The sequence below is a fragment of the Arabidopsis lyrata genome (assembly GCF_000004255.2).
Source record: "Arabidopsis lyrata subsp. lyrata unplaced genomic scaffold ARALYscaffold_8, whole genome shotgun sequence".
NCBI classification, from domain to species: Eukaryota; Viridiplantae; Streptophyta; class Magnoliopsida; order Brassicales; family Brassicaceae; genus Arabidopsis; species Arabidopsis lyrata.
In genome coordinates, this window is record NW_003302548.1 from 12676939 (window position 1) to 12702658 (window position 25720).

Genomic DNA, 25720 nt, shown 5'->3' on the forward strand with positions numbered 1-25720 from the left:
ATTAAATCACCTCTTTTGTTTATATAATAAATCGATCTATTTAATAAACCAGTTGAAAATGTACTTCTAATTTTTCTAACATAAATATCCATTTTTCTAATTTTTTCGGAACACAGACATTATACAATATATATAAAAAAAAAGTTTCGAGGGTTTTTTTTATTTAAATAAATTTGAAAATAATGAGACCAAACGGATTATAAACAAATTTTAATTTATCACGGTTTCGGTTTGGTTCGATATATTTTTGGATTGCAGTTCTCTGTCCAGATTCCATAGGCCCATATAAACCAAGGCCCATATAAATTCTCCCGCGTAAAGAAATAATAAATCCTAAAACTAATCTTCCCCGAAAAGTTTCGAAATCAGATTTATCCCGCCGGCGAGAAAATGACCGTCGTCGCCGCCGCCGAAGAACCGACTCAGAGACCTTTCACCGACAACGATGTCATTCGTTTAGCACAGTACCACCATTGTCAAACCGGATTCTCTCTCCCACCTTACCTTCTCTCACCATCTTCCCACGATTCTCTTCTCTCATACCTCAAATCTCGCTCTTCTTCACCATCTCCGTCGAAACCAGTTTCTGAGTACGTGATCGCTCTTCTATCTCTAATTTCACTCTCTCCTACTACTCCGTCTCTCTCGTCTCTCCTCGCCTCTCTTCTCATCTCCTACACACAAATCTTCAATTCCGGCAAAATCCCAAGCGATTCGGATTCTCTCAAGACGATTCAGCTCTTCGGTACTCTCTTACGACACTTACACGTTAAGGAGGTGAAATTTGTAGTCGATTCGATCTTATTAGGTGTGTCTAGAGTTATCACTGTTGATGAAGCCCAGTTGTTTGATTTATTGCCTGTGTGCTTTGATTTATTGCGGAATTCGAGAGAAGCTAAAGCTAGTGAAATCGATTTCGTTGATTCGGCGATTGATCGTGTTCTTAGTTGTGAATGGAGTAAAGGGTTGTTGACGAAAATGGTATCTCTAGCTAAGGAGTTTTCGTTTCTGGATAAAGGGAGAAAGAGTGAATTGGTGGAGAAAGTGTTTCTTGGTATTAAGTTGATAGACTTGCAGGATTTGCCTTCACTTGTGTATCAATTGTTGGTTCTTGCTTCTAAAGGTTTTTGCAAGAGGGAAGTGATTGGAGGTGTTGTTGGTTTTTTTGGATCTAAAGCTGAGACTAGAGTAGCTTCTGTTGTTAGACAGATAGAAGGAACTGTTCTTCTTCATGTGAATTTCGCAGTGAAGCAGGATCCTTCATTGGGGCTAGAGGTTGTGGCGTTAGTCAAATCTGATCTTAGAGCTTTCAATCATTTTACAGTTGCGGTTCTGTTTTCGGTTGCTCGGGTTAGAAAGTTTGGTGAGAATTCCTTAGGGATTTTGAGAACGGCTTTGCTTAATGCGTACAATGATTATCGACTCTCCAAGTAAGTAGTAGCGACAGAATCGTTGAGTATGTTTCATGAATAATTTCTCTTACATGTTGAAGGCTGTAAGGATACATTTTTACCAATGTTTTTGTCAATGATGTACAGAGATTGCAAGTGGCTACCTGATGAGCTTAAGGAAGACAGTTTCCTGCATGCCAAATTGGTTGAAAAATCTTTGCTAAGAGCGGTATGTTCCCCTGCTTTTTTTATTATTGGGCTTTTAGTCCTGTCTATCATATTAGGACAGTCTTGCAAGACAATTAAGAAATATATTTTGTTATATTGTTTTAGGTTAGTGAGTGCAGATATGGGAGAGAGCATGTGGTTCCAAGTGTTATCCAGTTTGGATTTATGTTGCTAGAATCTGTCGAAGAAAGTAGATCCAATGAGTTTGGTGATTCTAATGGTGTATTGGGTATTGAGAAGCTTAGCATTCAGATTTTGGGAACCCTATTTGAAGTCCATGATATGACAAGAAACGAGGTTAATACCTGTCTGATTACTGATGCCTTAATTTTTAATGCTTTTAGACTGACATTCAAACTACTATGCTAGTTCTTTGCATCCGTAACTTTACAAAACTTAGTTGAGTGACACTCAAATTTTGCAGATAATTGAGCAATGCAAGTTTCGCATTCTTTCTTTGAAATGCGCAAAGAGCAAGCCAATAGTAAGGTCAGTAATGCTTAATGGATATGGTTGTCAACCATTTTTCCATGTTCTAAGGAAGTTTAATTTGTAGGTTGTTAAGGTATCTTGTCCAGAGATACTCACTTATCATGTTGGAATTTGTCCACCATCTCAAAGAGTTATTGGGTTATTTCACTTTCATGGAGGGAAATATCAGCTGTCTTCTTGTTTCTGCTGTTATCCCGCTCATCAAATTCAGCCATGACCTTCAGGTAAATATATCTATTGCACATTCTCTTTTGTTCTACTCTCTGCACATCTGCTGCTACTTCGAGTGTTTCAGCTTGTAAAATTGATAATACTCGTCTGTTTGTATGCATTTTTCTGATCTATGGAATTGAGATAAAGAAACAAGCGGAGACCTCAGATTAAATTTAACTTGATGATGCAGGACTATACCATCTTGGTGATTCGCAAGGCTATGTTTAGACGCGAATATACAGTTCGTGTTGCAGCGACAAAGGTTATAACTGATCTTATACTTGCAGAGAAACAAGCTAAGAGAGACGGTTCATTTACTTTACAAGACTCATCAAGCCAAGCCAGTTCCAGTCAGCAGACTGAGATGAGCTGTATAGTGAGGGGAAACCTCTTCACTGAACTGAATGGGTTGCTTCAAAGATGTCTTTACCAACAGGTGTCTTTTTTCGTCCTTGATCATTGAAAGTTTCTTTCAAAATTTTTGAAGATCTTCTTAGAGCTCTTTGGTTCCTATATGTAGGCATTAGTGAAGGAAGTAGTTTATGATGGGCTTGTGAAGTTAGTCTTGATTGATCCATCAACTGGAGGACATGTTTTGGACTTTCTTATGCCTCACTTTCTTCGTTTCTTCAGACAGGTAACTGTCAAATGCTTCATCATCCTCTCTTCACACTGAATATAACTCTTCAGTCTGGCTTGACAAAACAGGAAAAAAGTTGCTATATCTTTTGAACTTCTCCCTTCCCTTGAATATTATTACGGGGAGAAGCTGTTATGAGATTTTTCAACCTATTTGTTGATAGACACAACTACATACATGTTTTGACAACTTATGATTATACTGGCAGGACACAGATTTTCAGCTCGGAATCATTTCATGCATTAAATTAGAAGGTGGAAAATATATCATTGAAGAGCCCTTGGATAGGCTTCTCTTTTGTATCTCTTGGATTTTACTCCTCCAGGTGCACAACAGCTCGGATCGGCCTTCCGATGCCGCGTGGCCATGCTTTGGTTTCTCACTTTCACAAGATAATGAGGTACTGCTACAGAAGAACTGGTTTTGTGTTACGTTACAGAGCGTAGTTGTAAACAATATTGATGGGTACATTCAAATTTCATATGGCAGCAGCAGGGAGGGAGAAACATATCTCATGAAGTTTACTCCAATGCTTTGGTGAAGATCCGAAACTTCTTACTAGGCAAGAATTTAGAAGGTATGTTACAAATGATCGTTTTTAAAAAAATCATCGTCTATTTTTTCATACCTGAATATGTTTGATCTGCTGTTACATTTTTTGCTTTCAACTCTGGTTTGTATAGGTTGTGTGTTAGACTTAGTCTAGTTTTAGAAGAGAAATACAAGCTGGAGATATTAAGTCTTAGAACCAAAGGAGTATCTCAGCCTTGAATTATTTAAGCACTTAGCTTTTCGTTTGCATTTTACAGATATTGTTGGGCAGTCTCAGGACACAGTTTCCGCATCTCTAGAAGACGATAAAAGAAAATCCTATTGTTTGATTATATTGGGAATCATTCAAGTGCAGCTAAATTATATTATAGTGGATCTAGAGAAACAGCCTGAAGGGAAAAAGGGTGCTGTCAGAAAAGAGATTGTCGATTTGATTGATCTTTATGAATCACTGGAAAAAGACGTGGGGAAATTAAAACCGAGCAATATTGGCAAGAGGGTACGATTTAGCACCTGTAATGATACTGATGCGGGAAACACAAGTATCAGTGAAGAGCGAGAAAAAGTTCCCTTTTTGGCAACTTCAAGTATCTACCAGCTATTTCTTCTTAGTTTCAAACTCTATAGCAGCAAATCCGTTGGTACTCTTTCAGGTTCGCAGGATCACAGCCAGTCATCACCAGCCAAGACAGAAAAATCAATTTCTAAAATTTTCTCCTTCACTTTGCAAGTGTGTGTTGGGCACATAAGATCATCTCTTTGCATGAAGGAGGAAAATCCACTTAAACCGTTGGTCTGTGGTGACATGAAAGTTCTGGGTCCTCCACTGCTAAAAGTACTTTACCTGCTAAAGCCAGATCCACCTCTAGCGACCGGACAGACCAAGAAGGACAGTAAAGGAAAGAAGGATGCTGAAGGAAGAAAACAGTGTCTACATCTGGCCTTACTTAGCTTGAAAGAGCTGCTCAATATATATTCAAGTGGATCTGGTTTGACTGGCTTGCTTGAAGATTTGTTGGCAGTACCTGCATCCGAGGATGCTACTTTAGAAGAGTGCAGGGAAGCTTCAAGAATTGAAGACCCACTTGTAAAGGGCATCGAAATTTTCATGGAGAAAATCATGAAGCCCATGATCACGGACTTTATCGCGCAAAACTCTAATGATGTAGAGGTAAACTCCTTTAAACTTCCTTCAATTTCTCTTAAGCGCATTCTTTAACGTACAGGAAGCTAATACTATAATATTCAATTGCGCTGTTCAGATTCTTTGTGCTATAATGTTGAAGCTTGGGAACAATCTACCAGACAAATCCAAACAAAGGCATGGATCATGGGCTCATCAAATGTGCAGAAGCTGTGAAACATCTAACACCACTGTGGCAAAGAGCATTGTGAAACTTGCCATCTCTTTTACCACATCACCTGGTGATCTATGCATAGCCGTTGAAGTGGCTAAGGAGTTGCAAAATATCATGGGTTTAGACAAATCTGATACGTTAGAAGTGTCTGAGTCATACATGGTCATAAACCAGTCAACTAGTGCTTCTGTAACTTCTTGCATATTGCAATCAACTGATTCAGCAATAGTTGAAATGGATTGGGCCACAAAGAAGCTAAAGAATTTCTATGTGGTCTCTCAGAAGAACATCCATCTCAACGATGAAACTGAGAGTACAGTCGGGTTGGTTCTCGAGGAAGCCCTTTACTCAATGGCTGAGTCAACAGTCAGAATACTTTCTTCCTTTGTGTTGATGAACCTCAAAGGTGAGTATTCACTTCTCAGTTCTCACTGATCTGCTCCTTGCTAACATTAATTGAGCTTGTTTAATCCGTGCGTTCGTGATCTGCAGACTCGCAAGCAGCGCAGTTTCTTAGACTAGCAGTTAGGTTTTACAAACAATTGGCACAAATTGTGAAGCTGAGGATTGCTCCCAAGGGCTGCAAGCAAATTCTTCCCAGCCTTAAATTTCAAAAACTGGTGGAACTAACTTGCAAGAGTCTCACAGTTCCTTTATATCCCTTTTTATCTGAAATGCAAAAGGTACATTCATATATTGATGTTTCTTCGTTATAGATGCATGATCCGAAAGCGTAACGTGGGGCTTCTTCTAAATGCAGGAACAACAAGAAAGTGTGAGTTCCAATTCCAAGGGCATAATCAATAAGATCAAACAGGAGAACAAATGCATTCCTGATTTGATATTCCAGATAGAAGACTGTGAAAGATACCTAATTCAGCTAAGCAAAGTTACTAAATTGAATTTGTTGAGGCATGCCAAGCGCAGCACCGCCAGAGACTTTAAAATAATTGAAGATGCAGAACCTCCTGCAGGAGATGAAGATGGTGGAAACCAGGAGGAAGAGACAGAGATACAGAACAATAACTTTGGCATTAACGAGGATGATTTAAGACAAGAGTCAGATGATGATGGTTCAGAAGAAATGTTGTCTCCCCGAAATGCTAGTTCCGTATCATCACCGGGCTTAGATTCTGATAAAGCAATAGCAGCAGAAACAGAAGAGGACGACGAAGAAGAAAAGGAAGAACAAGAAGAAGGAAAAGAAGAAAGTGGCGATAATCGTCCTAAAAAGATGGCTAAGAAGAGTTGGGTTGTGGAAGATTCTGATGAAGATTCTGAAACATTTTAGGTTTCATATTTGTAAATAAAACTTGCAAAGCTCAGAGACATAAAAGGCATTATACTAATAGCTCTCAGGTTTCCTTAAACAGCAAGTCTCCATGGAGGTAATCTCTACAAACTTTTGTATATAGGGTTTCTAATGCTTCAAGCTTATGTGAGTCAAATGTTGATAATATAGTCCAAAACCAGTTTGATTATATAATTTGTATAATCTCACCATACTTGGATATCTAATAGTGTTTTGGGGAATATACACTAGATAAGTACATTTTTCTGGAGTCAAAATCAAAAGAACATTTTCTTATAAATCTATCTATATATATAATGGGAGAGTTTTCTCTATCTCTAAGCTATCCACATCAGCGTCCACTTAAGCGTCTATTTAATTAAAATTTATAAACTAAAATTTATTTTAAAATTATAATTCAAAACATAGTTATTTATATTTATTGTTATTTATGATTAAAAATTGAAGTTATAGACAAACGAATTAATATTATAAGTAGAAAACTATGAAATATGTTATACATAATAATATAATTTGAACTTTAGCGAAAAAGTGTTTAAGATTGATCATATATAAAATTTAAGAAACATTTCAGTTTTAAAATTGATATATTAAGTAAAAAACTATGAAATATTATACGTAATAATATAATTTGAATTTTAGCGAAAAAAATCTTTAAGATTGTTCATATATAAAATTTTAGAAACATTTCAGTTTTAAAATTGATATATTAAAAATCAATATGTTAGGTATTTATAAAATTGTATGAAAGTTGAAAGGTCATACATTTTTCAGTTTTCAAGAAAAGCAATACAGTGATGAATCTTATGACATATTTAAAAACCAATATCTTGGGTATTTCTAAAATTGTATGAAAGTTAAAATTTCACACATTTTTCAGTTTCACTAAAATATATATAGTCAGGAATCTTATGACATATTATTAATTGAAATAATAGTTGATTAGTTTATAAGTAAAACTAAAAAATATTAAAACATAGATAAATATTATCGTTTATAATATATTTAAAATTGACAACAAAACTAAAAATATAATTATGTATACTTTTAATATTTAGCTTTTCATTAATATAATATAAGAAATTATGAAAGTAAATGTATAAATGCATTTGATAGTAATACAAACATTATGAACTTATTAAAAAGATTAAAAAAAATTTAAAATAGAAACAAAATTAAATTAAATTTTTATTGAATTTTATAAAATAATCAAAATATCAAAAATAGGTAGAAAGAGCACAAGTGCAACATTGAATTTTATAAAATAGAAACAAAATACAAATAAAAATAAAATAAAATAAATGAGTATGGAAAGATCGCAACAAAGTGACAAAATTAATCTCTGAAAGCTAAAGGTCTAAAGAGAAAAACAATATATATATATATATATATATATATAACTCTTTCTTTTGCTTCTTTGGAAAAGACAAACTACATTTAATAAATCACATTTAAGTTTCTAGAATTATAAAAGAAAATGTTATGAAATATATAATTAACAATCCTATGATTACTAAGTTGAACAACGAAACACGAAAAAAAAATATGTTTGAAAAATATGTTTGATATATGTAGTATATTATAAGTGGACGTGTATATCTCTGCAATTATCGTTATTTATATATATCTGTATTTTTATCTATAGAATTATATATATATATATATATATATATATATATATATTCGTCAAAGTAACTTGTATTAATTGCAAATATCAAAGTACAAATCGTTTACAATCCATGGAGGGGGATTATTGCTATCAGAGTAAAAAGAAGAGCTTATGCTACCGAACTGAGCTAACTTATGAGCTACCCGATTACAAGTACGATTTATGAAAGTGAAACAAATTTCTTTAAACTTTGTTGCCCAAAACTTGATGTCTAGAAGGAGACTTGTAAGAGCCACATCTGATGTTGTTTATTAAAATTTCGCAGCCCAAAACGAATTTTTTTTATATATTTTTACATAGTGTTGTAGTAACTAAAAAATAACGTATATTACAAAATCACAAAAGTTGAGTATATATCATTAAACCCACGCGTTGCATGGGTCAATTTCTAGTTAAGTAAAGGACATTGACCTCTCTCTTTTTGTTTTTACGTAAACAACATTTTAATTATTTACCATTTGACTTTCAAATTAGAGTATCTATAAGACATGACCATAGAAGACTATATAGTTAAGTATCTAACTATATTTTTTGTTTAATTAGGTGGCTAAGAGAGAGAATGGTGTTTATACATTTATGTCTTTTTTCTTTTACACATATAACTATTTGTCTTCTCCTTTATTCTTCTATGAGATTTCTTCTACATTGTTTCCGGTGACTTTTCGACGTTTTCTCCGATCAACGTCTCTCTTCCAAATGCTCCTATTTTTTAGCCCTTACCTCCATTTCTTCACAAACAGAGACATGAAAATGAAAAAAGAATGTCTAAACGAGTTTGGGAGGAACTAAATTTTGAATTGAAAAACTTGGGGATGAAAATTATGGTTTTGTAATTTAGAATGAAGATGGAAAGAAATGAGAGAAAGAAGTGGGAAAAAGAGAAGAAGAAAAGGTGACGAGGTGAAATTGGGAGTTTGAGTTGCAGGTGACAACGGAAGAAGAGAAAAATTTGAGAGACGTGACGGCGGAGGAGAATACTCAAGAAGAGAAGAAGATTTTTTTTGTTCACGACATTTATAAAAAAGATAACATAAAAGTTAACCATTAACACTTAAATTATCATGATAAATAAATATGATAAAGTATAAGTTAACGATAGTAAATAAATTATCAAAGTAAATAAAGAGGTTAATAAATAAGTTAGTTGATACCAATCATATAATAAATAATTTAACACGATAAATATAATTTTACCACATAATTGTTAAGTTATCGTGATACAATATTCTTTATATTGTTAATCAAATAAATAATTACGAAGAATACAATCTTGTTATTGTCTCAGGTGATGAATAGTGTTTTCGATGTTAGCTCAACAAAGTTTTTACTGAAATTTAGTACGATACAATAAGATTTACACTATAAACAAAATAAATAATCACAAAATCAATATTTATCAATTAAATTATTATGATAAATAAATATGATAATGTATAAATTAACCGTAATAAATAAATTATTAAATTAAATAAACAAGCTTATATATAGGTTAGTTGATATGAATCATCTAATTACTGATTTAACCCGATAACTATGAGTTTACCGCATAACTTATAATTTTAACGCGATAAACTTTGATTTACAGTACTAATCAAATAAATAACCACAAAACCATTGTTTTTTATTGATTCTGATGATGAACAGTGTTCCCGATGATAGATGAACAGTGTTTATTTTTTCTGTTAGTTTTAATTTTTTTATTTCGATATTTTTCTGTTAGCGCGCATACATAATCAAGGACAATTTGGGCATTGATTAAGATAGAGGAGAGAGAACTAATAAAAAATTAAGGAAGGTTACTTTCTTTATTGGGAATCTTGCAAAATGTACCACTTTTTGAAAAGTGGCTTTCAAAATCTACCACAATTGGAAAGAGTTTCAAAATCTACCACATTTCATTACCACATGCATATTGTAGACGAAATTGCCCTTGATGGTGACAGACTGGTGTGTCAGATAAAGGGACAGACTGGTGTGTCAGATAAAGGGACATACTGATGTGTTAGATAAAAGGACAAATTGCAATAAATGTTGCACGTTTACAATTGTATATAATTTTATTTAAATAATATGTTATATGGGGACAAGTTCAGATCGAATGAGTAATATAATTAGATCAGAGACAAATTCAGAAAGAATGGGTAATAGAATTAGATCGAGGATAATTTCATATCGAATGGGTAATAGAATTAGATCGGAGACAAGTTCAGATCGAATGAGTAATAGAATGAGTAATAGTACTTGGGGACAACTGGATCATTTTTCTATTTTGCAATAGAAGGGAAAAAAAATCAATAATCCGGGTAGGTGAAGACAATAATGCTCAACTAATCTATGGACCAAAATAGATGGTGAAAAATGTAAATAAAATTCGAAACCCTTAAATGAGAACTATTGGTGGACAAGATGTGGGATTCATGATAATAGAAAGATGATGAAATCGGGACAAGATCTAGACGCATCAGAGAATTTCCAATCGGGGACAAGATCTGGAGACAAAAAAGAAAGTTAATTGTTTAGTCTCAAGAGATATAATGTTTCTTGGTTAAAGTGCACGTGTTTCGAGGGAAAGAGAGATAAATAGGGAAGCTAATGTTGAAGGGGAGATAAATAGGAAGGGAAGATAAATAGGAAGGAGAGATAAATTGGAAAGATAAATAAGGAAGGCAAATTAGTAATTCAAATACTAAATGTGGTATGAGTTGAAAGAAGGGAAGAAATGTGGTAGATTTTGAAAGAAATTGGGAATAAGTCGTAGATTTTGTAGTTTTTCCTTCTTTATTTTTCAATCGTCTGGGGTTTTTAATTAAAATAACCTTCAAATTAAGAGGTGTTTTACGTGTGATTTTAAAAGATAATATATTATTTTATTGATAGATATTTCGCCCAAAACACACTAGTATACCATGTCACGTTATTTTATAAAATCACACAACTTTGAAAAAGGGTGAATTAAATCAATAACCATATATGATAATTTAATAAAGAATATAGCACTATAACATGTAATATTAAGAAAGTAGCATGTGGTCTCTCTACAATGATGTTTCTATCCCTTGCTTCTCTGAATGCACAGTGAGAAGAAAGATGATGACGTGTGTGAGATACGGTGGAATGATTTTAGGGACACTTATAAGTGGGTTTGTAGACTTAACGCAATATGAGAGGTTAGAATGTAGCTTCTTTAAGTGTAAGTAAGCAAACTTGCATGATAAACTCCAAGGATTTAGTGAAATGCAAAATGATAAAAGAAAACTAAACCCTAAGGGGATAGTATAAAAGGAACCCAAGGAGTAAATGAAACATAAGCTAATAAATAAGAAATAGATATATGTCCTCAATTTTGTTGAATGGAATAGTATACTTTTACAATGGAAACCTAAAGCTGATAGAACGCGACGATATATATATATATATATATATATATGAAAACAGAAAACTAAATTCATGTTCCTCTCCCTTTCTCATCCTCCTTCTTGAATCCAGTTTTACTACAGTTAAGACCCGTCACAAGAGCAAAATCATCAACAGCAAATCTAATTAGCTTCTCAGCAAAAAGCCACAATCTCATACTTCTTCTCCGTCATCAACTGCCTAGAAAATATGTAGTGAAGGAACATCACAGAAAACTGGTGTGTGCCCATATGCATTACATTTCCAAACTGAGAATCTAACAATTTCTTCAAATGCTCATCATCGAGTGTCCCTTTTATTATCTTTATCCACCTCAATGTAAAATAGTTATTGATCCTTTTTATACCTTCAGGTTCAGCGCCAAGCCGGAACATACGCTGCGGCAAGCCAACTTCCCCCATTGAGGGTGTTCTTGCAATACAAAAGTAAAAACTTTATTACGTACTCCAAACATGTAAAAATTAATAGTGAAATGCTTTCAAAAGTAGACTGCATACAAACAATAGAATAGACTTAACTTAGATAGTACAGTTTAGCTTGACTTAAAAGATTGGTTATTTAAAAATAGTACATTGTTTGTTCTCTACAAAGATGGTAGAACATAAAAAGGGTCTGAGCATAAGACATCCAAACAGACAGTTCCTATGTAAGACTTTCCACATAAAATCTCAATAATTCCCAAACTGAAAGCAACTTTCTATTTATAAAACACATGTTCTCTTAACCTCGACAACACAAATAAAAGGAAAAACATATGTCGCCAAACAAGAATTCCAAGTTTTAAACAAAGGATTCAATTCTATGATAAAAAAAAAAAAGATAAAGTAGACAAACTAAACTCAATTTGAGAGAAATTAATCACCCCCAAATTAATAAACCAGTTCACCGAATTTGCTAAACACACTGCCGGCGATGTACGGTAGTGATGGAGCGGAAGCTTCTAGGGATAGAACTAGATCCGTTGATTCTGATAATACCTGGAAACTAGGGTTTGAGAGTCCTCCTCTCAGGGCTTTCGCAAAAGCTCTTAGGGTTGTGAATACTCTTCACAGTGGTTTATAAAAACCTCTTTAAATCTTTCGATTATTCAATTCATCAATAACTTTTCCATAATACAATAAGCCTAAGTGGCTATTTATAATAAAACCCAAAACCCTAGATAAACGCTAAAATAATCTAATAATTATCTAAACTAATTAAAATAAAAATAATAAATAAATAGAAGATAATCATAGAAGATATTTGGAATAATCCAAATATCACGCTGCATCAGGTAGTCAATCGTATAACCATAAAACATAGTCAGAGAACTCAGGGTAGGGCAATTGGGGTTTCGAACTTGCCGGGTAATTAAAACTACATCCTAAATTCAAAGTCTTTCCCCCCGAAAATCAATTGAAGGTCAGTCACCGAATAACCAAAATTAGGAAAAGAGATCGGAGGCTAACCTTGTTTTGTTCGTCGGAAATTTTGTCGGCAAAGATGAAAAATTGCAAAAAAGTTTTAAAATTTTGATCTCTCTGCAGAAAATAGTAATTATGGTGAAAATAAGGTTTTTACAAGTACCAAAAAAACATGAGAAATTACGCAAAAGAAAGAAGAATCACGTCAAGGTGTGTGAACTTCACAGGAGGCTAAAAAGGTCAGATATACAAAAAAATACAGACAAAATCAATGGGCTTTTTTTTGTTTTGGTCATTTACTTATTTAAAGTTTTTTTGTATGTTATAGCTGCCAATTTCTCTTGAAAAAAATGCATTAGAATCTTTTCGTCAACCTACGCAAAAATCCCGTTTCCCATCATTTTATCATTTTCCCATCAAAATTATTTACTTAATTTAACTATGACCCAAATTAAATGTAACTATCTGCATAATAACAATTTCTTTTTTTTTAGTTATTGTTGTAGACTCTATGCTACATCCACTAACCTTTTGAGTATTTAAGCTGTGTTGTGCCTCTGGAAAAAGGTGGATTTTGCATTAAGAATGATGGTTAATAAGGGAACATGTGACCTGACCTTCATTATTAATTAATGTCTTCAAAAATCACTTTCACTAAAAATATCGTAAACCTTATCCAGAAGTTTTATGTTTGTAAATGCATAGCTGGGATTCCATTAACCCTAATATCTAAGCCTAGTAGGTTATATAATTGATTACGAAAATCACAATTTCCTAAGCTAAACATTTTTAATACTCCCTCCGTTTCATAAAGAGTGTCGTTTTAAGGTTTTATTTTTGTTTCACAAAGAGTGTCGTTTTAGGTTTTCAATGCAAAATTTAATGATTTTTTATGTTTTATGACTATTAGTATTCTACAGATTGTTTTACTATTTGGCAGATTATGTTTAGGTATATAGTTAATGATGTTTTTGTTTAGAAAAAACAAAAAATTTAATGTTTTCTTAATCTGTGTGCAAAACTCTAAAATGACACTCTTTGTGAAAGAGAGGGAGTAATATATTTGGAATTAAATTACATATCTGACGTATCTATGAGTTCATCAGCTTTTTTACAGGCTGTATAATTTAATTAGTCAGGCATGTAATAACTAAGAGCCATTTTTAATGAATGAGCAGGTGTTATGTGAGAGCAGTGCCTATTGCATTAATTTAAAGAGCATTGATTTGTTCAACTTAAAACCAGATTCTCTAATCTTTTGCATTAAATTAAGGAATTGATCACAAAATTATTAAACCCCACCAGTATAACAATTAATACATGTTGGTGCAGGAATTAGCACCTCCGACAATACCAGCTTAAACCGGACAAATTACGAATAAATCTGAGAATTCAGTTAAACCAGAGAATCCTGGTTAGGCCTGTTAATGGGCCAGGGAAAGGAGGTCGCCTGGCGAGCTAGACCCGAAGACAAGAGATCGCCTAAACCGACTTCTCGTTCAAGAAAAAAGAAGATTTTCCTTAAGAAAAAAACGAGAATCGCGAAAAGAAAGGAAAAGCAGAAGATAAGCTCCGAAGATTTAGAAGATTAACAAATCCTAAAACCGCCTTAATCATGTATAAATAGAGGGGTTTGTCCTCTATTCAGGGGATCCGTAACTTTATACAAAAAACCCTAGTTTTCTCGATTGTTTTTGAGTTAAACCTTAACGTTGTCTCTCAGCAATCAAATTCACCATTTTATTCGAGTCTTTGATCACAAATAGCAAGAGAGAGTTAATTGAATTTGTTTTCCTCCTTTAAACAAATTTATTGTGTGATTTTCGGAATCAACAGAAAGTGAGAAAGAGACATATAGGTAAGGGACCTCAGTGTCTTTTACAGTCGAATCCAATGAATGTGGAGCACTAATCAATTACATTTCATGGGACATACTGTATATATTATTTACATAAAGACAAAGTAAAATGCCAAAATATATTTGCCCCACATTATTCCAAAACCTAAGAAAACTAAGAATCTTGTGAGTTTTGACCAATTGATAAATACTCTTAACGATCGCCATCGTGTTGGTCAACACCAAAAATTTATTTTTGCTGCATGAAATTTATTTTATTAATCTGAAAATTATATGGCAAAATTATAAAAGATTTGTCTTGATTTCGACCTAAACGTTCAAATTGTACATGAAAAAAACTCTACTAGTCTCAACCCACTTGAATGATCTCTTGCTTCATTTTTTTGAAAAAAAAAATCTTCTGATATTTCCATTAGGGATTGGACAAGTTTAAAAACACATTAGATGAAAGTTAAAAAATTTGCAGAAATGGATATCATTACTAAATCGTTTATACGACTTTGTAAGTAATTGTTTGGGATATTAACATTTATTTACTAGTATTATTTATATCGTGTGAAATTATATTTTCACATAAGAATTAAACAAGTGCAACCGCAATTACAATCACCCACAAATTTATATTTTTATATACCGAAATTATATATATTTTCTTTCGAGTTGTGTCATCTCTTTTTCATGACTTTAGTTACATCAAAGATTGCACAAATTTATAGGATTGTTTTGCCAACATTTCTTACCGTTTTCTTTAGGTTAATATAAATGAATATTCATCATTGAAAATTTTTTCTTTACCGAATGATATTTGAATTTCAGTGATCGTTTATGATCCTTACCATTTTGATACGTATAAACTTTTGGTGATTGTCACTTAGAAACGTACTTTCTGACACGAGAACCATAAATCCTTTTTTTCATCAGTATGGGAAAAAACATCTAAGATATTTTTGTTGACTGAATATAACATGTTAATGACATGTTTTTGTAGTACTGAATTAGTTTTCTTGGACACTATACGAATTACGAAATGATGCTTTTCCTTTATGAATAAAACAAAGTAAATGATCTAAAAAAGGTTCGATATAATCCATTTCTTCTTGTCTAGTGATGTGCATACATTTGTTTTGTAGTCAACTTTAAACTAAAGAAAAAGTATGTAAGTTGGTAAATGTTTAGAGTTTCGTTGAAATCCTAAAAATAAATTCGTATACGTTGATCTATATGTGAATATAAATATACACAAACTTATGTCGGTTAAAGCTTAAAGATTCTCCCACACATTGAAGCTAAAATTCGCATGAAATCAAGAGAATATCTTTATTTATACTATATAATAAAAGAAAAACATATAGTACTTATTACGTGTCCCTTTTGTTTGTCGGTTTGTGGATTAGATCAACGTAGTCTATCACTAATCACTTATTTAAGATCACAAAATCCCTTTCGTTTCTCATCTTCTTACAATTTCTAATTTTTTAAAATAAAGTTGCATGGTGGCCAGACTATTATAATTATAAACGAACTAAATAAAACTCTAATCTAAGTTAGTTCCATCAACATTAAACTTAATGAACTCAGAAAGGTCTCAATCAGATAAAATAAATAGTTAAATACTAAACTTAATTAAAATATTTTACTAGGGGCTCCCATAGATATGCAAAAAAAGCTCTGAAATACCCAAAACACCCTCTCGGCTTTACACGTTATTAAACAAAACGACAAAACTTAGCCTAAGGGTAAAAAAGTCAAAACCACACAACTTTTTCAGTCTTTGCGATTCTCTCTGCTTCAGTAAGCGAAACCGCCTGCTAGGTTTCTCGGATCTCGGCGGTAACGCGACGGCGCCGTCGCCGGAGATTCAGATTTCTTCTTCTTAACATCCATTAACGAACAATACTCTCTTCTCAAACTTTCTTCTTCGTCCATAATCATCTGCTTCGATCTACACTCCACGCTACAAAACGCTCTATCACCTCTAACCAAAATTCAAAAACAAAAAAAAAGATCTCATGAAAAAAAAACAAAATCAAGAACAAACAAAAAAAAGCCCATTATTGATGATGACTTACTTATACATGTAGATATCTTTCGCAGGAAGAAGTTTTCTTCTACAGAGAAAACAATGTTCGAGAAATCCAGAATCTTGATAACAACGACGGAGATTAGTCGTGTCCGTCGTCACGGTGGTGGTGACGATAACGTTGGCTTTGTTGACGACTTTAGGACTAATAATTAAGCCACCGTCACTGTTGAGAGTGTTGTTGTTGTTGTTAGTCATCTCCAAAACAATACTTAGTCCCACCATTATTTTTGGTTTTGTTCTCTCTTATCTCATTTCTTTCAGGTGTTAATGGCGAAAAGAAGAAGAAGAAGTTTTTTTTTGTTTTTGGATTCGCAGAGAAAAAAGTAAAAAGTTTTATAAAATGTTTATAGAAGATAGGTGGGACCTACAAGTGTACTACGCGAGGACGATTGATTTTGATTTCTTTTGCTTGATAATCGCCACGTGTATCCTTATATTCATTACTTGTGTAAACTTTTTTACCCATTTTTTGGGGATAAATGTTTACAATATTATCGAATTTTACTTTTGTCGTTTTGTTTTGTTTTTGTATGCTATAGGTAGAGGTGTCAAAATGGATTGAAATTAATGGATCAATCCAAACCAATCCAATCCGTGGATCTAATGAATGAGAAATTTGGATCTTAATGGATTAATGGATTAAATGGATTAATGAGTTTAATGAATTGGATTGAAATGGTTTGGATTATTGTGGATTAGTGGATTACTCATAACCAAACCAGTAGAAATTAAATATTCTAAATCAAATATGTAAACCGAATATAACCGAATAAAATGTCTAAACCGGTTTACTAAACCGGTTTCTCACCATCATCGATCTCTCTTCCTCAGCCTCACAACTCTCACCACCATCAATCTCTCACCACCATCGATCTCTCACCACCATCAATCTCTCGCTATCTCTATTCGCCAAAGGGTTTTTCGAAGCTTTGATAAGGGTCTCGTTCTTCTCTCTTACCGATCAAGTCTCCGGCCGACGAAGTGAACCATCGGAAAGGCTCTCAAAGGCAAGCGCCACCACCACCAACATTGAAAGACTACGTGAGTGGTTTCCCTAAGGAATCCGATTTCGATTTCACTACCACCACCGTCGAACTTAAGGTTCCGGAAGGTACTTTGTGATGAGAATGATGTCTTATTATAATAATATATGCTTGATGGATCAATTTCTATTGTTTCATTCGTGCAAGCAAAATCAGAGAGTAAGTGTTTTGTTTGATTTAAACTATCGTTGATTGCATTGTCTAACCCTTCTTGTGCAAGTGTTTTTTTTATATATATTATGTACATATATACTGGTCACTTTAACATGAGCCTTCTAGCTTGCTGATCGTGGAAAAACATCTATTTCATTAATTAGTGCTCTGTTCGTTTATATCTTGCCTTATATGTTTGTCCTTGTCCATTGAGTTTCACCAATTTAAGAGTTTGTTTGTTAGGATTCGAGTGAAAGTTCCAGTGTCTCTCTTATACATTGATCGAATCGATCACACGTTTCCTTTTCCATGTTTGGACAAATCTTTTGTGTTTCACTGAGTTTATGCAGCTTAAGTTGTTGTGTTTTGAATTCAAGAACTTGATGTCTGTTTCTTATTTTTAAGCTGGTGATGATGATGATGATGATGATGATGATGAGATGATAATAGTATGATGATGATTATGATCATGAATGATTATAGTAGTATGATGATGATGATTGTAGTATGATAATTATTTAGATCATGGAAAATTTATTAAATGGATTAAATGAGTTTATCCATTAATCCAATAATTTAAATGAGTTATGGTTTCATCCAAACCATTTAGCAAATGGTTTGGATTGACTCATCATCCATTAGATACTAAACTCATATGGATATGGATTGGTTTGGTTTGGTTTAACCAACTTGACACCCTTAGCTATAGGTGAGTTTGTTTTGATGCGTGTCATCTTTAAATTTTAGTGCTTATTTCATGTTTTTATTCTTATGTAGTTTTATCATTTCTAACTCTATTTCGTGATGCTAAGATAGTAGATTTACTTTGACATCAAAAAAAAAAAGATAGTAGATTTCTTAGAAGATTTGAAAATATTGTACTCTTTTGGATCTAGTATGAAGTGATTGATGGTGTTAATATGATGATAAATATTGTTGGGAAAACTCAATGATTTTCTTTCTTGTGATTAAGGTGAAAATGAAACAATAAAAAAAGATAAGATAAACTAACTCTTTTGTATGATAAGAAAGAGACCATAACACATCATTGTATTGCTTTCTATTTAGTTGATTTTACAAGGCCACCATGTACTTGTATTTATATTAGTGGTGATAATGTGCTCGCTTAAATGTATATTTTTTACATTTTTGGATAGCCTTATCCATAACCTAATTCATACTACGTGAAGAAATACAATTTGCTGGAATCGAATTTTCATAGAAAAAGCCGTATAGGTATAACCCGTACGGTATATTTTTCATGTAACCATACCACAACATCTTTATTTGAAGAATATTTGGATTTGATGCAAATTAATTTTCTCTAAATTTGATGATATACATCATAGGGGTCATCGATTAGTAAACACAAATTATGAATTCAACAATTCCATAAGTATTTCTCAATTAAAATATAATTATATGTACATTTATTTTTTAACATTCATACTAAAATCAGTTAAATCTATAAAGATTGGAAAACTTTCTACTCGTATATAAGTGTGGATGTCGGATTCTCACATTCAAGTATTTTTATTAAGTAGGAAAGATTACTTTTGAGGGACAAAAATAAATATGTAAAAAGCTTATGAATTGCTATAGTATTTCTTACTCGAGAGGAAGATCCCCTTTACATGATCATTGGCCTTTATATTTATACATAGAAAAACGACATTTAAGTGGCTAATTAAGTACAATTATTCTCTCTTAAATGTGTCCGTTTTGATCTTTGATTTTAATGCTTAACGTTCGAATTGATCTTCATGGGCCTCGCCTTTTGGCCCAAATGTCCTTGAACCGACTTAACCACGACTTCGTCTCCGGACTCGTGTCGAGGTGCAGTCACTTCGGATTCTCCTTATGGTGATAACCACTTCGACTGTTCTTTTGACTTGTGGGTCTAATGGGCTTTACCGCTTATGGGCCGTTACCCTGACTACGTGGCAATCTTTGGTTGGTCCTGGACCTCTGGTGCGGGATCCGACACCAACAATTAGCCCCCCAAGTCTTCCGAAGTGCTACCTCAATTCGGAAGATTTTAATGCTGAAATGACCAAAGATTGCGTTCGAGAATCTTTCTGATTTCCCGCCAAAAATCTCATCACTCCTTTAATTTCGGCACTAGCCATTTTTAACCGAGTGACATCTGTCATCATTATGACCGTATATTAATTAATTACTATTAAAACGGGAAAAACCTTCCCACTTCCCACACAACTTCCGAGGCGGTTCCATCATTTAGCTTGTGTAAGGTAACTTCTTTTCATCATCATTTTCTACTTTTACTTTTGTGCTTTAATCAAAACATCTCTCTACTTTTCTTCGCCGAACCCCTCTTCGCCGGATATTGAATTTTTCATTTTTCTCTGATGACTTCCGATTCTGAGAGACCTGAATCTCCGTCTTACGACGAGAGACGTTCTAGCAACGACGAATGCACTCGTCCTAACGACATTGCCGATCCGCATTACAAATCCACCTGTACTCTTCAATCCCTCGAGCGATTAAAGGGGCTTTGTCAGATTCCTCCTGGAATCATAGCAGAAGCGCAGATAGCCGACCCTACGGAATCCCCGGAGAACCACCGCGACGGCTACTTTTGTGTTTATGAAATCTACTTCAAGGGCTGCGGATTGACCTTCCCCCTTCCCGAAGCCTTAGTTCGATACCTGGCGGCTCTTGAGATTGCTTTACCTCAACTAACCCCCAATCTCCTCCGAACCATCCTCGGGATCATAACCGTTGCGGCAGAGGCTGGCTACGTTATTGGAGTCCCAGAGCTGAATGAACTCCTAAGCGTAAGGAGTTCATCAAAGAAAACTGGGTACTTCTCGGCGTATCCAAATGCCAACAGGAACGTCATTTCGCACCTCCCGAACAAAGATGAAAACTGGCACCATCCTTGGTTCCTGATTAAGAAAACTCCTGCTTCAATTGGAAATCTTTCTGATGTACTCCCATCGAAGTGGTCTGCGAAGCCTGGTAGAAATTAGGTTGTATATTCCTTTCCTGGTTGTTTTATTTTTTACTGATCAAACTCGTTGTTTCACTTCGCAGCTTTCATCGCTTCGACTCTTCCGACTGAAGAATTCGTCAAGTTCTTCAAAACAATCCTTGAAAGGGAAACCCTTTGGAATTCTTTCACCCTCGATCAGTTCTTCGAAGCCAACCGAAAACTCAGGATGAGTCCCCCCAATCTACTTCATCGTCTTCCGCCTCCTCCCTCAACTCAGGGAATGTCATCTCGGGCCCTCACTGCCCAGCGTAAGAAACTCTCCAAGCCGATAGCAGAGGCTTACGATGAAAACAAGGCGTTCCTTGCGGCCGCCATTGACAAAAAAGACTACAGCAGGACCCTGCTGGTTGATGACAACAGCACCGAGGGAGCCAGATCCGTTGCTGCTTATAGGTTAACACCTCGTCGCGAACGTCGTGATTCTCCTCGTCCTCCCCGAGATGATTTTAGCAATGAACCACTTAAGAACTTGGTTCGCAGGAAGAGAGACAAGTCATCTCGTAGTGACTCTTCTCCGCGAAGGGAGAAATCAAGGGCCCGGACTGACCGTTCACCTCGATCGTCCCCTCCTACTGAACCAAGGGGTCCTCCCCGACCTGTTGATATGTCTTCCTCTTCCCAGCCTGATAGCGAGAAGACTGCCCGGAGCGCATCTCCTAAAAAGGGAGATTCTGAGTTTCGAGATGCTTCCTCGAAGTTGAAGCCTGCTCTTGTCCCCCAAGTCAAATCGCTTTCAGGTTTGGTGATTTATATTCAATTAAAAGTTTTTATCTTTGTCCAGATTCCAATTTCTACAACACTTCTTCCTTCGTAGCTATGGAGAAAGAAGGCAGCGTTTTCCGATGCTTCAAGACCCGATCGGATGCGATCTTGCCAGATTTCGACAAGTGGCGCCCTGCGATTCGTGAATGCTACTTGCTTCACGCTCATCATTCATCTCGGGTTAGTTCCGCTTTATTTTTCTGACTGTGCTGCCATTCTTCGAACTGACTGGCCATCCTGGTTTTATGCATCATGCCAGGCTAACGGCGAGCTTAATGACATGATTGAACATTACGAGGGGCTGGTCATTGACCGGGAAAAGGAGATTGTTACGTGGAAGAAAAAACTTTCTGCTCTTGAGGCCGACCTTCACTCCTCTTCCAGCTCTAGGCAAGAACTGGAAGATCGAGTTGACAATCTCACATCCGAACTCGCAAAAGTGAAAAGCGAGTTGCAAGACCAATATGACCGGAATAATCAACTTCAGGATGAATTTACCGGCGTTCAAGGTAGGCTATGTGAATCCGAATCAACTGCTTACACCTTGCATAAATAACTTGCCGAACTTGATGCGAAATACAAGGCGATAACCAAGCTACGAGACTCCGAGTTGGCAAGGTCGGCTTCGAAGGCCAGAAAAGAGGTCAAGGGACGCGGAATGGAGTTGATTCAAGGGGCTATCCGCTTCATTCAAACCGAGAAAGTTAGGTCAGATCTGGAATCAGACATCAAGGAGCATGAGAGCAACCTGATTCTGTTGGATCAAATCCACGATGAAGATTTCTCCGAAGTGCAAGAAAGGACCGAACTGTCGGCTAATCTATCTGAAAAGCGGAGTCGCTTGGCAGCTCTTCCTACTTCAACCTTCAACCCTCACCATTTCGAGGAATTCTTCACAGAATCACCTCCCATAAGTGAATCGGGTCTAGACTGGGCAGGTAACCTTTGGTTCCTGACTCTTACTACCTTTTTCTTGCCTTATATTTTTTAATTGACTGGAATTGTCCTTCCTAGGCTCAAGTGGGACGGAAGATGTCATCCCACCCGAAGTTCCTGGGGCACCGGAGGTCACCCCGGAAGATGGTTGTACCGTGGAGAGCATACCAGGAGCTTCGTCTGATCAAGCACCAGTCAAGGGGGTGAATGAAACTTCGACAGCCGAGCCAGAATCCGAGGTGGCTGTCAATCCGTAGTGGTTGTGTCCACTTTTAAACTGGGGATTGTCCTATTTAGTTTAAAACTTAATTTCGAACTTGTTTTCGCCTAAGGAGGCTTTATCATTACTTTTTTTGACAAGATATTCGCCTGAGGAGGCCTTTAAACCTTTCTAGGTTATGATCCCAAGAGGGTTTGGTTAAAGCTACGTGCGGGTTTGCAAAGTCCGCTTTTAACCTTTTGTGGCCTTGTGGTTATGTTTTCGAGATTTTTAGGCTGATCAGACCTTTCTTTTTAGAATGCGAGAACTGAGCTCGGCTTAACACGAGTTCCCCCCTTCGGGTTTAGTCAACTCGGTAAATTTGTTGGGCTTGGGCCGTAGAAACATTTGTAGTTAATGCGACGGTTGTTCTTTCCCTTCTTGTTTCTTGAAAGTAGGAAAAGCGGCTCGTCTTTAAGGCAATAACTGCCTTTTCTCGATTTCCAAAAATGGTTTAAGTTACTAGGGCACGCCATCATTAATGATTTTTTGTTTCCAAGACAAACCCTATTCCTATTATAAATAGGAAATTGTTTGCCTTTGATCTTTCCTCAAGAAACTTCATAATTCATTCGATAAGCACCATATCAATGGAAAACGAAAACGTAGTCCCCGTTGATCCCGGTAGCCCGCTTTTTCTGTCCGGCGATGGATTCGAGCCGGCAGGTGTTCTCTTCCCGCACGCCGTGTTTCACTTCCCTTCGAAGGAAAAGAAAGAGGCTTGCGATTTCCTGGATAAGGTTTAGTACTTATCTTCTTTGATCAAAACTTTTCCGCTTTCTTCTTTTTACCTACTTATCTTTATTCTAGGTCGTTGACAAGCACTGTCGCTTGTGTGACGAGAGGCAGCGGCTAGGTCTCAAAAGGCAAACACTAGAGGCTCGCATCGCTCGTGTGGAGAGGAAGATAAGAGCTCTGGAAAGTGACCCCTTTCAATGGGAATGGCGGAACTTTCATTCTGTTGCTGAGATCCCGAAGATGCTCCGGATGTATCTCCGTGCTAAGGGAGTTCTGGGGCCTGTGAATGCCCCGGTCTATACCGCTCCATCTGATAGCGAAGAAGAAGACGAGGAGGATGCCAACACCCGTCGGAAACGCATTCGGGATCATCCCGAAGTGGATGCCAATAACAAGGCGTCCACTTCGAAAACTAAACCGGCGATGAAGGAACCTGTTCCTGAGCCTCTTCCATAAATGTTCTCTAATTCTGCTCCTATTTTGAACTCGTAATGGGCTTCGGCCCCCTTTTTTATTTAAGGAAACATTTACAATTTCCCTTATTCTTCAAAATATTCTCGGAGATACGTCTTTTAATGCAGGATCGGTTTAAGAGCATAAATCTCTCCGCAAATCACTCCAAGGGATATGACGTTCTTATAAATTATGGTCTCAATTTCCCTTTACTCCTCACCATTCTTTTTCATTTTAGCAGGTATAGAGTTCAACCTTCGATGTTCAGAATCTATGTCCGACTTCTCCTGGATCGGAATGATAAACGAAGATGTTCCAAATGAGCCAAACAGGCAGCCTCTTCCACCTCGCGGCTTCTTCAGATCTCAGATCCGAGCTCCGTGCGCTTTGATCAGGGATCTCCCAATCAGAGACCAAGGAACAGCGATGGCATTCATAGAGGCACTTGCGCTTCAGTATCGGAAGGTTACATTGGAAAAGAAGAGACTCCGGAAGAAGATTAACCGAATGCAATGCAGGTTTACTACGGTATCGAGAGATCTTCACATCCTTGGCTCTCACCCCGGAGAATGGATCGAGCTTGGAATCTCTGATCTCGCTCGAATTCTGGACTGCATGATGCCAATCCTCGACCTTGCTGGTCAAGGAGTTGAAGTGTTTTGTTCATCAACAAGATTTCCCTAATCCGAAGTGAACGATGAGGGATATTCCGTCTTATTTGTTTGAATAAACGCTTTATTTCCAATATCTTGTATGTTCGCATAGCCGGACCTTTATTTGCTTCACTTGTTCGCACAGTCGAACCTTTTCCTTTAATAAAGAAATAAAACAAAATTTTATTAATAGCTGAACTCGTTTTTGAGCTGCCTACGTACCCATTTCGGGATCAAGCCACACCGTAGTTCATGTACATAAAAAATGCATGTAGCTTTAAACATAAAACTTCTTTAGGTTGATCACATTCCAAGGTCGCTTGACTAGCCTGTCTTCTAAGTCTTTCAGCCTATAAACACCGTTTCGAACCACTTTGGTAACAATGTAAGGTCCTTCCCAATTAATACCGAGTTTACCGGCACCTTCTTCTTTTTTATTGTCAAAGACGCACCTTAACACATAATCTCCCACGAAGAACGGCCTACTTTTGACTTTAGAGTTGTAATATCGGGCTGCTGCCTGCTGGTAATTCTGAATTCGAATCAAAGCTTGATCACGCCTTTCATTTATGGTATCTAGTGAATCATTAAGCATTGCTGAATTTTCTTCCTCATATAATGGTGCTTCTGTTCGGCGAAGTCCGGGTACGTTGAGTTCAGCTGGTACTACTTCCTCCATGCCATAAACCAAAGAGAATGGAGTTTCTCCGGTAGGTCGCCTAGGGGTTGTACGATAGGCCCATAAGACGGGTTGGAGTTCTTCATACCATCCTCCCTTTAGATGATTCAAGCGTTTCTTGAGATTGCTAAGTATCGTCTTGTTCGCGGCTTCGGCTTGACCGTTTCCTTGCGGATATCGTGGAGTAGAGTAACTGACTTTAATTCCCCAGTCCGCACAAAAGGCATCAAACTCTTGTGAAATGAATTGTGGCCCGTTATCAGTGACTATTTCGTACGGAACTCCATGTCGACATATAATATTCTTCCAAATGAAAGTCTTCACCGCCGAATCCTTGATGCCAACATATGCCTCAGCTTCAATCCACTTTGAAAAGTAGTCCGTCAAGACCAAAAGGTATTGTACACCTCGAGTT

General features: G+C 35.9%; 2 protein-coding genes and 1 pseudogene across 2 annotated transcripts; 2 read left to right on the plus strand and 1 right to left on the minus strand.

Moving 5' to 3' along the window:
* The first annotated feature begins 225 nt into the window (after window positions 1–225).
* Window positions 226–6355, plus strand: LOC9301784 (Fanconi anemia group I protein). Its single transcript, XM_021015657.1, has 13 exons — window positions 226–1430; window positions 1539–1620; window positions 1725–1916; window positions 2044–2108; window positions 2176–2335; window positions 2515–2760; window positions 2845–2961; window positions 3173–3364; window positions 3454–3541; window positions 3774–4687; window positions 4779–5280; window positions 5367–5557; window positions 5635–6355. The coding sequence occupies exons 1-13, from the start codon at window positions 391–393 to the stop codon at window positions 6163–6165; spliced, it is 4320 nt and encodes a 1439-aa protein (XP_020871316.1). The 5' UTR covers window positions 226–390; the 3' UTR covers window positions 6166–6355.
* Window positions 6356–16070: 9715 nt separating this feature from the next.
* On the minus strand, window positions 16071–16929 carry LOC9300037. The gene is made up of 2 exons (XM_002865664.2): window positions 16600–16929; window positions 16071–16505 (listed from the first exon to the last, which is right to left on the minus strand). Exons 1-2 carry the CDS (start codon window positions 16833–16835, stop codon window positions 16319–16321), a joined length of 423 nt encoding a protein of 140 aa, XP_002865710.1. The 5' UTR covers window positions 16836–16929; the 3' UTR covers window positions 16071–16318.
* A 4782-nt stretch (window positions 16930–21711) lies between these two features.
* On the plus strand, window positions 21712–22629 carry LOC110225780 (annotated as a pseudogene).
* The last annotated feature ends 3091 nt before the right edge of the window (window positions 22630–25720 follow it).